The sequence below is a fragment of the Dendropsophus ebraccatus genome, chromosome 3, assembly GCF_027789765.1.
Source record: "Dendropsophus ebraccatus isolate aDenEbr1 chromosome 3, aDenEbr1.pat, whole genome shotgun sequence".
Lineage (NCBI taxonomy): Eukaryota > Metazoa > Chordata > Amphibia > Anura > Hylidae > Dendropsophus > Dendropsophus ebraccatus.
Genome location: NC_091456.1, coordinates 201852775 through 201869076, shown reverse-complemented (window position 1 = coordinate 201869076; position 16302 = coordinate 201852775). Strand labels below are relative to the sequence as shown.

Genomic DNA, 16302 nt, shown 5'->3' with positions numbered 1-16302 from the left:
TAGGAGGAGAGCAGGCTCAGGCCTATGTGTGTCCTGTAGGACAGGTGGTAGGAGGAGAGCAGGCTCAGGCCTATGTGTGTCCTGTAGGACAGGTGGTAGGAGGAGAGCAGGCTCAGGCCTATGTGTGTCCTGTAGGACAGGTGGTAGGAGGAAAGCAGGCTCGGGCCTATGTGTGTCCTGTAGGACAGGTGGTAGGAGGAAAGAGTTTTTTTGTATATGTATTTTGTTTTCTATCCTGCTTTGTTGTGTACAGAGCAAAGATTGTGTTTTCCTTATGGAAGCAGCCGCCATCTCAGTGATCGCTCAGCTTCTATGCTCTGGTCAGTAAGTATTATGGCGCCATCTCAGTGATCGCTCAGCTTCTATGCTCTGGTCAGTAAGTATTATGGCGCCATCTCAGTGATCGCTCAGCTTCTATGCTCTGGTCAGTAAGTATTATGGCGCCATCCGCTGCCGGGCTGCACGTGGCTGCTAACCATGGCACTGCTCAGACAGGATGACGCTCGCCTGGTGTCTGTCCTCGCTCTTCAGAGAGGTAAGTCCTAGTCATACGGCCTCTTCTGTGAGGAGCTGTATGGTGCCTGTGCGGGCTCTCTGCCTGGAAGCCTGACCTGTATTGCAGGAGGCCTGTGTGCAGGCTAATGGATAGAAAATGGACAGAGATTTATAATAGTTTATAATTTTATTTTTATTTTTTTATTTGCCTGTGCGAGCTCTGTGAGACAGTTCCGCTATGTGATCATGTGGTCTGGGTCCTGCTATGTAATAATACAGTGACAGCTATGGATCTGCTATATGTGAATGCTGCCTTAGATAAGAGCTGTTAGTTGTGCGGTCACTGAGCTGTTTGTGCACCTGGTTGCTGATCTCTTGCACTAGTTGCTGGTTCTGATTTGATTGCACCTGGTATCTTTCTTACACAGTGAAGCTGTGAGACTGCAGTGTGTGAACACAAACCTAGAGTTGCTATTTATTGCACCTGACCTCAGATTCCTTGCTCTAGCACTTGATAAGGCCAGGTTATGCGATTTTACCTACCTGCACCGTACCTATATGACTACACACACACACACACACATATATATATATATATATATATATATATATATATATATATATATAGGCCTTTGAATTAGAAGCATCAGCGCATAAAAGTATAGAGTTCCTGATAGGGTTAATTAATGAAGGAATGATGAACTATGTCTCACAATTTCTGATCAAGCTTTCAAGGACATTTCAGAAGAAACCAGACTGTTTGTTACATTTGGGCCCTTGGAATCATCCTTTATTATCAGTGCAAAGAATGTATTGTTCTAACCTTCTCAAACGTTATACCACCCTGACTGCGCCGTACAGGAAGCTAATGACCATATATGGACCGGCCTATCAGAGTGTGACATGTATGTGTCTTGTGACTTGGAACCCCGCCTGTATTGAATTTCTACATACTTTATATGAATATACACTACGCATGAGTAGTACCGCCCCATATTCTGTCTATAAAATGTGATTACCATAATAAAACTTGGGCCATTATTATCCAGGCTTATAATCATGATACATTGTCTTATCTGTGTCCGTGATTTATAAGTGACGAGTTGGTAATACTGCAGGTTACAGCTCTAAATATATTTAAAAACCATCCTGTACCTGGGTATTTGACTTTTCTCCCTAGAGAGGGGTCAACATCTAAATTTAACCTTAACACACTGCTGTGGAAAGATGCATTGTGTGAACACAAGCCTAGAGTTGCTATTTTTTATTACACCTGATGTTTCATTCAGTACTGCTATTGAATGAGGCAGTAAAGTTATGAAACTTCGTTGTGTGAACACAACCCTAGGATTGCTAGTGGTGTATTGATTGCGCCTTACATGTCATCTATAGCTCTGCTTTTGTTTGATGCAGTGAAGTTCTGAAACTGCATTGTATGAACACAACCCTAAAGTTCCTGGTTGTGTATTGAGCATCTGGGGTCTTTTCTAGCACGGTTACTGATATTTAATATTGCATTGAAGCTATGAAACAGCATTGTGTGTACACACGCCTAGAGTTGCTACATGTATAGTACTGCTATTTGTAAAAATAAGTAAAACGTAGATATTGCAGGGTATGATCACAACTTTAGAGTTTCTAGTTGTGTACCGAGTATACCTGGTGTCTGTCTTACATTAGTTCCGCTATTGAAACAATGATCCATTGAAGCAATGAGGCTGCATTGTGTGAACACAGCCTTAGAATTGCTAGTTGTGTATCAGCTGCTCTGAGGGATCTGGTTTTCTTGCACTACACAGCAGTCTGTTGCCTCTTTACCTGGCGCAGGTTTATTATCATTTTATCTCACTTAATGCAGAAATCTAATGTCCAAAGTCTCAGGGTGAGGAAACCTATGGGAAAGCTCAGTCACTTATGTGTGTATCCTGCAAGATCCCACATCCAGATGGCAGTGGGATTCAGTTCTGTTTGTAGATTGTATCTTCATTGTAACCCATTACAGAAGATGCTATAGTGCTTACTTCTGAGTATGCGTGTCACTCCACATTTGGCTGCCCGGTCCGTGGCCCCTCCACATTTGGCTGCCCGGTCCGTGGCCCCTCCACATTTGGCTGCCCGGTCCGTGGCCCCTCCACATTTGAGAGACACATATCTACATGTACCTGGCTACAGAGAAGACTGCATACACCTGCATGTACCTGGCTACAGAGAAGACTGCATACACCTGCATGTACCTGGCTACAGAGAAGACTGCATACACCTGGCTACAGAGAAGACTGCATACACCTGCATGTACCTGGCTACAGAGAAGACTGTATACACCTGGCTACAGAGAAGACTGCATATTCCTTTGCATCTTTCTGAAATCCCCTCGGCTCCCTTTACACTCACTAAGGTTACCTGCCGGGCCTGGGATGACATATATCTATCCTAAGATAAGAAGGGAAGTAGATGGGACACTCTTCTATGTTATGTCGGCTGTAGTCACCATCTGGAGAGAATCCAAGATCACCATTGTCTCCTTCCTGCACGAGTGATTGTTAATTGACAAAAACTTACAGTACTATATATTCACCTACCCGTAACCATTACTAGGATACAGGGTCAGGATTCCTAGAACTCCCCAATTGGTGTCCCTTCACCCAATGATGATTGTCAGGTCTCATGACGTCTGCAAGCAACGAATTTAATAGGCAGGTTGGCGTATGTATCCCCTTGCAGCAGATGCTGTCAGTATGGGACCAAAGAATAAACAGCCTACATTGGGTTATGGTTTATACCCACAGATACAAGGGCCCTTAACATTTTCTTCAGTCAGTGGCAGACCAATCTCTCCCTCAAAGTGGGTGGAGGCAACCACCGATCCATCTAACAAAGGGTGAGACAGGCGAAGAAGACTTTGTTCCTAACAGAAGTGGCTGTCATCCAACATGTGAGAGATGAGAGCGGTAAGTGAGCTCCAGTCCACTTCAGCACATCAGTCTATGGGGGAGCTATCGGAGTAAGTAACACATCTACAGTGGTGCATATCCATCTATGGGGAAGCTATCGGAGTAAGTAACACATCTACAGTGGTGCATATCCATCTATAGGGAAGCTATGGGAGTAAGTAACACATCTACAGTGGTGCATATCCATCTATGGGGAAGCTATCGGAGTAAGTAACACATTTACAGTGGTGCATATCCATCCATGGGGAAGCTATCGGAGTAAGTAACACATCTACAGTGGTGCATATCCATCTATGGGGAAGCTATCGGAGTAAGTAACACATCTACAGTGGTGCATATCCATCTATGGGGAAGCTATCGGAGTAAGTAACACATCTACAGTGGTGCATATCCATCTATGGGGAAGCTATCGGAGTAAGTAACACATCTACAGTGGTGCATATCCATCTATGGGGAAGCTATCGGAGTAAGTAACACATCTACAATGGTGCATATCCATCTATGGGGAAGCTATCGGAGTAACACATCTACAGTGGTGCATATCCATCTATAGGGAATCTACAGGAGTAAGTAACACATCTACAGTGGTGCATATCCATCTATGGGGAAGCTATCGGAGTAAGTAACACATCTACAGTGCTGCATATCCATCTATAGGGAAGCTATCGGAGTAAGATCCAGAACCCATCTACAGTGGTGCATATCCATCTATGGGGAAGCTATCGGAGTAAGTAACACATCTACAGTGGTGCATATCCATCTATAGGGAAGCTATCGGAGTAAGTAACACATCTACAGTGGTGCATATCCATCTATAGGGAAGCTATCGGAGTAAGTAACACATCTACAGTGGTACATATCCATCTATGGGGAAGCTACAGGAGTAAGTAACACATCTACAGTGGTGCATATCCATCTATGGGGAAGCTATCGGAGTAAGTAACCCATCTACAGTGGTGCATATCCATCTATGGGGAAGCTATCGGAGTAAGTAACCCATCTACAGTGGTGCATATCCATCTATGGGGAAGCTATCGGAGTAACGCATCTACAGTGGTGCATATCCATCTATGGGGAAGCTATCGGAGTAAGATCCAGAACACATCTACAGTGGTGCATATCCATCTATGGGGAAGCTATCGGAGTAAGTAACCCATCTACAGTGGTGCATATCCATCTATGGGGAAGCTATCGGAGTAACGCATCTACAGTGGTGCCTATCCATCTATGGGGAAGCTATCGGAGTAAGATCCAGAACACATCTACAGTGGTGCCTATCCATCTATGGGGAAGCTATCGGAGTAAGTAACACATCTACAGTGGTGCATATCTATCTATGGGGAAGCTATCGGAGTAAGATCCAGAACACATCTACAGTGGTGCATATCTATCTATGGGGAAGCTATCGGAGTAAGATCCAGAACACATCTACAGTGGTGCATATCCATCTATGGGGAAGCTATTGGAGTAAGTAACACATCTACAGTGGTGCATATCTATCTATGGGGAAGCTATCTGAGTAAGATCCAGAACACATCTACAGTGGTGCATATCTATCTATGGGGAAGCTATCTGAGTAAGATCCAGAACACATCTACAGTGGTGCATATCCATCTATAGGGAAGCTATCGGAGTAAGATCCAGAACACATCTACAGTGGTGCATATCCATCTATGGGGAAGCTATCGGAGTAAGTAACACATCTACAATGGTGCATATCCATCTATGGGGAAGCTATCGGAGTAACACATCTACAGTGGTGCATATCCATCTATAGGGAAGCTATCGGAGTAAGTAACACATCTACAATGGTGCATATCCATCTATGGGGAAGCTATCGGAGTAAATAACACATCTACAGTGGTGCATATCCATCTATAGGGAATCTACAGGAGTAAGTAACACATCTACAGTGGTGCATATCCATCTATGGGGAAGCTATCGGAGTAACACATCTACAGTGGTGCATATCCATCTATAGGGAAGCTATCGGAGTAAGTAACACATCTACAGTGGTGCATATCCATCTATGGGGAAGCTATCGGAGTAAGTAACACATCTACAGTGGTGCATATCCATCTATGGGGAAGCTATCGGAGTAAGTAACACATCTACAGTGGTGCATATCCATCTATGGGGAAGCTATCGGAGTAAGTAACCCATGTACAGTGGTGCATATCCATCTATGGGGAAGCTATCGGAGTAAGTAACACATCTACAGTGGTGCATATCCATCTATGGGGAAGCTATCGGAGTAAGTAACACATCTACAGTGGTGCATATCTATCTATGGGGAAGCTATCGGAGTAAGATCCAGAACACATCTACAGTGGGGCATATCCATCTATGGGGAAGCTATCTGAGTAAGATCCAGAACACATCTACAGTGGTGCATATCCATCTATAGGGAAGCTATCGGAGTAAGTAACACATCTACAATGGTGCATATCCATCTATGGGGAAGCTATCGGAGTAACACATCTACAGTGGTGCATATCCATCTATAGGGAAGCTATCGGAGTAAGTAACACATCTACAGTGGTGCATATCCATCTATGGGGAAGCTATCGGAGTAAGTAACCCATCTACAGTGGTGCATATCCATCTATGGGGAAGCTACAGGAGTAAGTAACACATCTACAGTGGTGCATATCCATCTATGGGGAAGCTATCGGAGTAACGCATCTACAGTGGTGCATATCCATCTATGGGGAAGCTATCGGAGTAAGTAACACATCTACAGTGGTGCATATCCATCTATGGGGAAGCTATCGGAGTAAGTAACACATCTACAGTGGTGCATATCCATCTATGGGGAAGCTATCGGAGTAAGTAACACATCTACTGTGGTGCATATCCATCTATGGGGAAGCTATCGGAGTAAGTAACACATCTACAGTGGTGCATATCCATCTATGGGGAAGCTATCGGAGTAACGCATCTACAGTGGTGCATATCCATCTATGGGGAAGCTATCGGAGTAAGTAACACATCTACAGTGGTGCATATCGGTCTTCAGAGCTGCATGCGATCAGTAGCATTACTGTTAAAAGCAGAAGCAGTTTTTTGCATGGACCAAGAGATCTATCCAGCAACCAGGGAAGTCACAATACCGTAATGTAAAAGACTAAAGCCATGATATAACCCTGACAGAAGAATGGTCTCTGGACCAGGAGATGTTCTAGTGAATCACCAGATATTACAGCGACCCATTGGTCCCATGGCCATTTCGGGTAAGACCAGGATGTGTGGTTTTAACTCCCTAAAAACTACTGTGGACAACAATCAGTAGAAGTCTTGTAAGAAGACAATACAGGATCAAGTCTCATTAATCCTGATAGCCACAGATTGGCCCAAGAGGTCATTGTGGTAATTGTTGTTCTCTCCTGATGAATATGTCCAAAAGGACATTCTGGAGACTTCCCCAGATTCCTCACCTACTGCCCCATGAGGACGGATTATGTCTGGCCAATCACCAGATATTATGGCGACCCTTACGTGGACCTAATGGCCATTTCGGATAACGCCAGAATACGTGGTTTTTACTCCCTAAAACTGCTAGGGACGACAACCCGTAGTGGTCGTGTAAGGACAAGACAGAATCCGGCCTCATTACTCCTAATGGCTCAGGAAGGCATGGTTGTTCTCTCCTGATACAGGTGTCCAAAGGCCATTTTGGAGACTTCCCCAGAATCCTCAGTGTCACAGAAGGGCAGATTGTGTCGGGGTCTGGACCACCTATGATTGACGGCCTGAAGATTGACAGGCCTGATGAGCTGAGGCTTTTTAGAATTGGTGGTAAACATGATTCTGCTATTAAGAGCAGAACCCACAAAGAGAACGTCCCTGAGGGTGAAGGACATTGTCTATCCTGGTGTGAAGAATCGGACGTCTCCCATATCACTGTCTATAAAGGCGATCCTCCGATTTCTCCAGGATGGGTTTGAGAATGAGCTGAAGCTGTGACCGTCACAGTACATGTCTCTGCTCTTTATGTTCTTCCAGACAGCTGACTGTCCCATAAATCCCTAATACAGAGATTTATTAAAGCTACGCAGAGGATTAAAGCCACTGTAATGGATCCAACTCCAGGTGGGATCCGGGACTCGTCCTTCATCACCTTGCTCGGCTCCGTTTTGAGTTCTTATCTTTAGTTGAATTATAATACCTGACCCTCAAGGTGCTTCCTAGTAGCTACTACATCTGCTAAACGCAGGAGGATGTTCAGACTTTAGGAGCCACTGAACCAGATCTTGTTATCCTTCAGGACTTTGGGGGAGATTTATCAAAGGGTGTAAAATTTAGACTGGTGCAAACTGCCCACAGCAACCAATCACAGCTCAGCTTTCCTTTCAGCACTGCCTAAAGCTGAGCTGTGATTGGTTGCTGTGGGTAGTTTGCACCAGTCTAAATTTTACACCCTTTGATAAATCTCCCCCTTTGTCTTTTACCCTTAAGGTTCCTTCCTTATCCAACATTACTCAGCAGATTGAGTTACCTGTTTTTTACCTAAATTCCTCCAATGAGAAAGCATTACAACCGCACTCTCTGGTTGTGGGCGGAGCCTTGAGTCTGCGCTCTCTGGTTGTGGGCGGAGCATTGGGCCTGCACGCTCTAGTTGTGGGCGGAGCATTGGGCCTGCACGCTCTGGTTGTGGGCGGAGCCTTGAGCCTGCGCTCTCTCGTTGTGGGCGGAGCCTTGGGCATGCGCTCTCTGGTTGTGGGCGGAGCCTTGGGCCTGCACGCTCTGGTTGTGGGCAGAGCCTTGGGCCTGCGCTCTCTGGTTGTGGGCAGAGCCTTGGGCCTGCGCTCTCTGGTTGTGGGCGGAGCCTTGGGCCTGTGCGCTCTGGTTGTGGGCGGAGCCTTGGGCCTGCACTCTCTGGTTGTGGGCGGTGCCTTGGGCATGCACTCTCTGGTTGTGGGCGGTGCCTTGGGCCTGCGCTCTCTGGTTGTGGGCGGAGCCTTGAGAGTTTATTTAGTGAGAACCAGAGAAGTCAGAAGATTTTATCTGTATCTTTTTCAGGAAGGAACAGTGATTGGAGTCCTCAAAAGCCACTTTATCCAGATGGATACGGCAGACTCTGTGTGCTACCAAGAGGTGAGAGTCCAAGTACCTGAATCCATTAAGGCCCTTACCACAAGGGCAATGTCTACATCCTGGGTGGAGGAGATGTGCATTCTCATTGATCAGTTATGCAGAACTGCATTGTGGACATTAGAACCTCTGGGCAGCCAATCTTGGTAAAGCGGTTCTCATGGCTGCTGTATGATTCTCCCACCCTTTATGTGATCTTGCTATATCCCCATTATGTGCTGCTGCTTAGGACGTAAGGGAAAGGGGAATTTTATACTCACTGTAAATTATCTTTCCTGTAGTCCGAAGCAGCAGCACAAACTAACCCTCCCTATAAAAGTTTATGCATCATACCTTGAGTGTTTTGGGTTATGTTTTCCTAGATCGTTAGAAGTACACAGGGAGGCTGGGTCAGCATAGGGCCTTATATATATATATAATATAGCAGTATGGTGGTTAGCAGAATATATAGCAGTATGGTGGTATAGTGGTTAGCAGTGTTTATATAGCAGTATGGTGGTATAGCAGTGTATATATAGCAGTATGGTGGTATAGCAGTGTATATATAGCAGTATGGTGGTATAGCAGTGTATATATAGCAGTATGGTGGTATAGCAGTGTATATATAGCAGTATGGTGGTATAGCAGTATATATATAGCAGTATGGTGGTATAGTGGTTAGCAGTGTATATATAGCAGCATGGCGGTATAGTGATTAGCAGTGTATATATAGCAGTATGGTGGTTAGCAGTATATATAGCAGTATGGTGGTATAGTGGTTATCAGTGTATATATAGCAGTATGGTGGTATAGCAGTGTATATATAGCAGTATGGTGCTATAGCAGTGTATATATAGCAGTATGGGGGTATAGAGGTTAGCAGTGTATATATAGTAGTATGGTGGTATAGAGGTTGGCAGTGTATATATAGCAGTATGGTGGTATAGCAGTGTATATATAGCAGTATGGTGGTATAGCAGTGTATATATAGCAGTATGGTGGTATAGCAGTGTATATATAGCAGTATGGTGGTATAGCAGTGTATATATAGCAGTATGGTGGTATAGAGGTTGGCAGTGTATATATAGCAGTATGGTGGTATAGCAGTGTATATATAGCAGTATGGTGGTATAGCAGTGTATATATAGCAGTATGGTGGTATAGCAGTGTATATATAGCAGTATGGTGGTATAGAGGTTGGCAGTGTATATATAGCAGTATGGTGGTATAGCAGTGTATATATAGCAGTATGGTGGTATAGCAGTGTATATATAGCAGTATGGTGGTATAGAGGTTGGCAGTATATATAGCAGTATGGTGGTATAGCAGTGTATATATAGCAGTATGGTGGTATAGTATTTAGCAGTGTATATGGCGGTGTAGCGATTATATACACACACACATAACCGGGAGATGTGGAGAAATATCCAGATAATCTAATCCTATGGGGGAAATCCCTGTACGAGGAGGAATTATGGCCCGGAATGTTCCAGGATTGTGCAGCATGTTACGATACAAACAATCAGGTTAGTGTGTGCCACAAAGTGTGCAACATGTCCCCGGATATATCAGAGACTGAGACATCTGCAGCGTAAAACACAGCACGTACACAACGATAACACGGACCCCCCACACACACACCGATAACACGGACCCCCCCCCACACCGATAACACAGCCCTCACACACATCGATAACACAGCCCTCACACACACACCGATAACACAGCCCTCACACACACACCGATAACACAGCCCTCACACACACACCGATAACACAGCCCTCACACACACACCGATAACACAGCCCGCACACACACACCGATAACACAGCCCTCACACACACACAGATAACACAGCCCTCACACACACACCGATAACACAGCCCTCACACACACACCGATAACACAGCCCTCACACACACACCGATAACACAGCCCTCACACACACACACCGATAACACAGCCCTCACACACACACACCGATAACACAGCCCTCACACACACACAGATAACACAGCCCTCACACACACACACACACAGATAACACAGCCCTCACACACACACCGATAACACAGCCCTCACACACACACCGATAACACAGCCCTCACACACACACACCGATAACACAGCCCTCACACACACACACCGATAACACAGCCCTCACACACACACAGATAACACAGCCCTCACACACACACACACACACAGATAACACAGCCCTCACACACACACCGATAACACAGCCCTCACACACACACCGATAACACAGCCCTCACACACACACACAGATAACACAGCCCTCACACACACACAGATAACACAGCCCTCACACACACACAGATAACACAGCCCTCACACACATCGATAACACAGCCCTCACACACACACACACACCGATAACACAGCCCTCACACACACACACCGATAACACAGCCCTCACACACACACACAGATAACACAGCCCTCACACACACACACACCGATAACACAGCCCTCACACACACACAGATAACACAGCCCTCACACACACACAGATAACACAGCCCTCACACACACACACACACACTGATAACACAGCCCTCACACACACACACCGATAACACAGCCCTCACACACACACAGATAACACAGCCCTCACACACACACAGATAACACAGCCCTCACACACACACCGATAACACAGCCCTCACACACACACAGATAACACAAGCCCTCACACACACACCGATAACACAGCCCTCACCACACACGATAACACAGCCCTCACACACACACTGATAACACAGCCCTCACACACACACACACCGATAACACAGCCCTCACACACACACTGATAACACAGCCCTCACACACACACACACACCGATAACACAGCCCTCACACACACACTGATAACACAGCCCTCACACACACACACCGATAACACAGCCCCTCCACACAACACACGATAACACAGCCCTCACACACCCACACACCATAACACAGCCTCACAGCACACACACAGATAACACCAGCCCTCACACACACACACCAGATAACACAGCCCTCACAGACAACACACAGGATAACACAGCCCTCACACACCACACAGATAACACAGCCTCACACACACACAGATAAACACAGCCCTCACACACACACAGATAACACAGCCCTCACACACACACACCGATAACACAGCCCTCACACACACACACACTGATAACACAGCCCTCACACACACACTGATAACACAGCCCTCACACACACACTGATAACACAGCCCTCACACACACACACACCGATAACACAGCCCTCACACACACACTGATAACACAGCCCTCACACACACACACACACACACACCGATAACACAGCCCTCACACACACACTGATAACACAGCCCTCACACACACACACACCGATAACACAGCCCTCACACACACACACCGATAACACAGCCCTCACACACACACCGATAACATAGCCCTCACAGACACACACAGATAACACAGCCCTCACACACACACACAGATAACACAGCCCTCACACACACACACAGATAACACAGCCCTCACACACACACACAGATAACACAGCCCTCACACACACACACACCGATAACACAGCCCTCACACACACATCGATAACACAGCTCTCACACACACACCGATAACACAGCCCTCACACACACACACACACTGATAACATAGCCCTCACAGACACACACAGATAACACAGCCCTCACACACACACACAGATAACACAGCCCTCACACACACACACACCGATAACACAGCCCTCACACACACATCGATAACACAGCCCTCACACACACACCGATAACACAGCCCTCACACACACACCGATAACACAGCCCTCACACACACACCGATAACACAGCCCTCACACACACACCGATAACACAGCCCTCACACACACACACACACCGATAACACAGCCCTCACACACACACACCGATAACACAGCCCTCACACACACACACACACACCGATAACACAGCCCTCACACACACACACACACACCGATAACACAGCCCTCACACACACACACCGATAACACAGCCCTCACACACACACTGATAACACAGCCCTCACACACACACCGATAACACAGCCCTCACACACACACACACAGATAACACAGCCCTCACACACACACAGATAACACAGCTCTCACACACACACACAGATAACACAGCCCTCACACACACACCAATAACACAGCCCTCACACACACACACCGATAACACAGCCCTCACACACACACACACCGATAACACAGTCCTCACAGACACACACCGATAACACAGCCCTCACACACACACACACACGGATAACACAGCCCTCACACACACACCGATAACACAGCCCTCACACACACACACACCGATAACATAGCCCTCACACACACACAGATAACACAGCTCTCACAGACACACAGATAACACAGCCCTCACACACACACCAATAACACAGCCCTCACACACACACCGATAACACAGCCCTCACACACACACACACCGATAACATAGCCCTCACACACACACAGATAACACAGCTCTCACAGACACACAGATAACACAGCCCTCACACACACACACACCGATAACACAGTCCCTCACAACACACACAGATAACACAGCCCTCACACACACACACACCGATAACACAGCCCTCACACACACACACACCGATAACACAGTCCTCACAGACACACACACAGATAACACAGTCCTCACACACACACACACATCGATAACACAGCCCTCACACACACACACCGATAACACAGCCCTCACACACACACACACACACCGATAACACAGCCCTCACACACACACCGATAACACAGCCCTCACACACACACACACACACACGGATAACACAGCCCTCACACACACACACCAATAACTGGTGTCAGAGGAGGCCGGGGTATATGGTAATGGCTGTGAGACCCTCCCCCCCCACCCTCCGCACACACACACAGTGATAACACGGCCCCCCTGCACACATACACTGAGGATTACACGGCCCCCCGAACACACTTACAGTGATATCACTGTGTATGTGTGGGAGGGGCCGTGTTATCACTGTGTGTGTGTGTGCGGGGGGCCGTGTTAACACTGTGTGTGTGTGTGTGCGGGGGGCCGTGTTATCACTGTGTATGTGTGGGAGGGGCCGTGTTATCACTGTGTATGTGTGGGAGGGGCCGTGTTATCACTGTGTATGTGTGGGAGGGGCCGTGTTATCACTGTGTATGTGTGGGAGGGGCCGTGTTATCACTGTGTGTGTGTGTGCGGGGGGCCGTGTTATCACTGTGTATGTGTGGGAGGGGCCGTGTTATCACTGTGTATGTGTGGGAGGGGCCGTGTTATCACTGTGTATGTGTGGGAGGGGCCGTGTTATCACTGTGTATGTGTGGGAGGGGCCGTGTTATCACTGTGTATGTGTGGGAGGGGCCGTGTTATCACTGTGTATGTGTGGGAGGGGCCGTGTTATCACTGTGTATGTGTGGGAGGGGCCGTGTTATCACTGTGTATGTGTGGGAGGGGCCGTGTTATCACTGTGTGTGTGTGGTGCGGGGGGCCGTGTTATCACTGTGTATGTGTGGGAGGGGCCGTGTTATCACTGTGTATGTGTGGGAGGGGCCGTGTTATCACTGTGTATGTGTGGGAGGGGCCGTGTTATCACTGTGTATGTGTGGGAGGGGCCGTGTTATCACTGTGTGTGTGTGTGCGGGGGCCGTGTTATCACTGTGTATGTGTGGGAGGGGCCGTGTTATCACTGTGTATGTGTGGGAGGGGCCGTGTTATCACTGTGTATGTGTGGGAGGGGCCGTGTTATCACTGTGTATGTGTGGGAGGGGCCGTGTTATCACTGTGTGTGTGTGTGCGGGGAGCCGTGTTATCACTGTGTATGTGTGGGAGGGGCCGTGTTATCACTGTGTGTGTGTGTGCGGGGAGCCGTGTTATCACTGTGTATGTGTGGGAGGGGCCGTGTTATCACTGTGTGTGTGTGGGAGGGGCCGTGTTATCACTGTGTGTGTGTGTGCGGGGAGCCGTGTTATCACTGTGTATGTGTGGGAGGGGCCGTGTTATCACTGTGTATGTGTGGGAGAGGCCGTGTTATCACTGTGTGTGTGTGTGGGAGGGGCCGTGTTATCACTGTGTGTGTGTGTGCGGGGAGCCGTGTTATCACTGTGTGTGTGTGAGGGCTGTGTTATCTGTGTGTGTGTGTGAGGGCTGTGTTATCACTGTGTGTGTGTGTGCGGGGAGCCGTGTTATCACTGTGTATGTGTGGGAGGGGCCGTGTTATCACTGTGTATGTGTGGGAGGGGCCGTGTTATCACTGTGTGTGTGTGTGGGAGGGGCCGTGTTATCACTGTGTGTGTGTGTGTGCGGGGGGCCGTGTTAACACGGCCCCTCCCACACATACACTGAGGATTACACCCAGCATACAGGAGAAGTGATACTGTACACTGTATATATATACTGAGGATTACACCCAGCAGTGTCCATCTACACAGGGCAGGGGAAGTTGTACTGTGCATTGTCACATCCAGTGCAGAAGTTGTACTCACAGTGTCCACGTGCACAGGGCTGGGGGAGTTATACTGTGCATTGGCTTGGTTTCTCTCCGCCAGTCACCTCCAGTCTGTCACCTCAATGCTCAGGGTGCAGGCGGTTCTGGTGCTCTGGACCTTGTTGTGCGCCAGGGCCTGGTCGTTCGGTGAGAGTCCATGGATAACCATCAGGTATCGGTAGTTACAGAGGCTCCATTTGGCGTTGTGTTTGGCAAATCTGGCACTTGTGATGGGCCTGATGTTGGCTCTGGCAGCTAAGATGCCCACATAAGCATCTTCTACCGGAAGTGGCGCCATCCTCCTGGCTATATGTAACATGACTTTGGCGCTGTGTAGGGATAAGATGTAGCCAATGCCGCTGGCATAGGGTGGGTACAGCTCCTGCTGGTAGTCCTGGTGGGAGACGTACCACTTACTGGTGGGATCCCTAATCACAGCCCGCCTGTGTTCTGGGAAGACTGAGCCCACATACAGCTGGCTGCTGGCACGGTGCTGGCTCAGGAGGGCCGGCAGGTGCTGGGTGTTCACGTAGCAGTCATCGTCTGTCTTCAGGATGTAGGCCGGGTGGCACCTCTCCGCCGCCCACTTCATCCCATGCATCACTTTTAGGGTCAGGTTACGGTAAGTGTCCACATAGTTACCCATGAGAATGTCGCCATGAACCTCATGCTCATTGTAGATGTGCCAGTCAAGCATCACATCCAATGGACGCCCAACCAAGAAGACCACCTGCCATGGGTACGTGGAGCCCTTGTATTGGCGTGCCCATGTTCTTCGTATAGCTGTCCGTGAGACCCGGTGCTGAGTGTGTGAGGTCACCAGGATCAAGAGGCTCAGTCCAGAGTGGCACCTGGGCTCCGGGAGCTCGACAGAGAACAGACTGGAGAAGTTCACGCCGACCCTGTTGGATACAAGGAATCCAGCGTCCAGCACTCTCAGAAGCCTGCCCCAGAGGAGGACACCAAGGAAGAAGGCCGAGACACAGAGCAGGACCCTGACACAGCGAGCTGCCCTGACAGCCATCTCTGAGACATCACCGGGACAGATCACTGACCTTTACACTATGACACAATCAGCTGAGCTCAGCATTTCCTGCAATCTGTACTTACATGCGGGGTCAGGAGACTGTGCCACAGGCGGGGGCCTGGGGTGGTCAGGAGACTGTGCCACAGACTAGTGGGGGCCTGGGGGGTCAGAG

At 48.1% G+C, this 16302-nt stretch overlaps 1 protein-coding gene across 1 annotated transcript in view; it reads left to right on the top strand.

Annotated features, from left to right (window-relative positions):
* The first annotated feature begins 15761 nt into the window (after positions 1-15761).
* Positions 15762-16302, top strand: part of TMEM8B (transmembrane protein 8B) — a 27996-nt gene continuing 27455 nt past the window's right edge. The window contains exons 1-2 of the mRNA XM_069963680.1: positions 15762-15842; positions 15927-16077. Coding sequence (XP_069819781.1) covers positions 15762-15842; positions 15927-16077 — 232 coding nt within the window. The remainder of the gene's footprint in view (positions 15843-15926; positions 16078-16302) is intronic.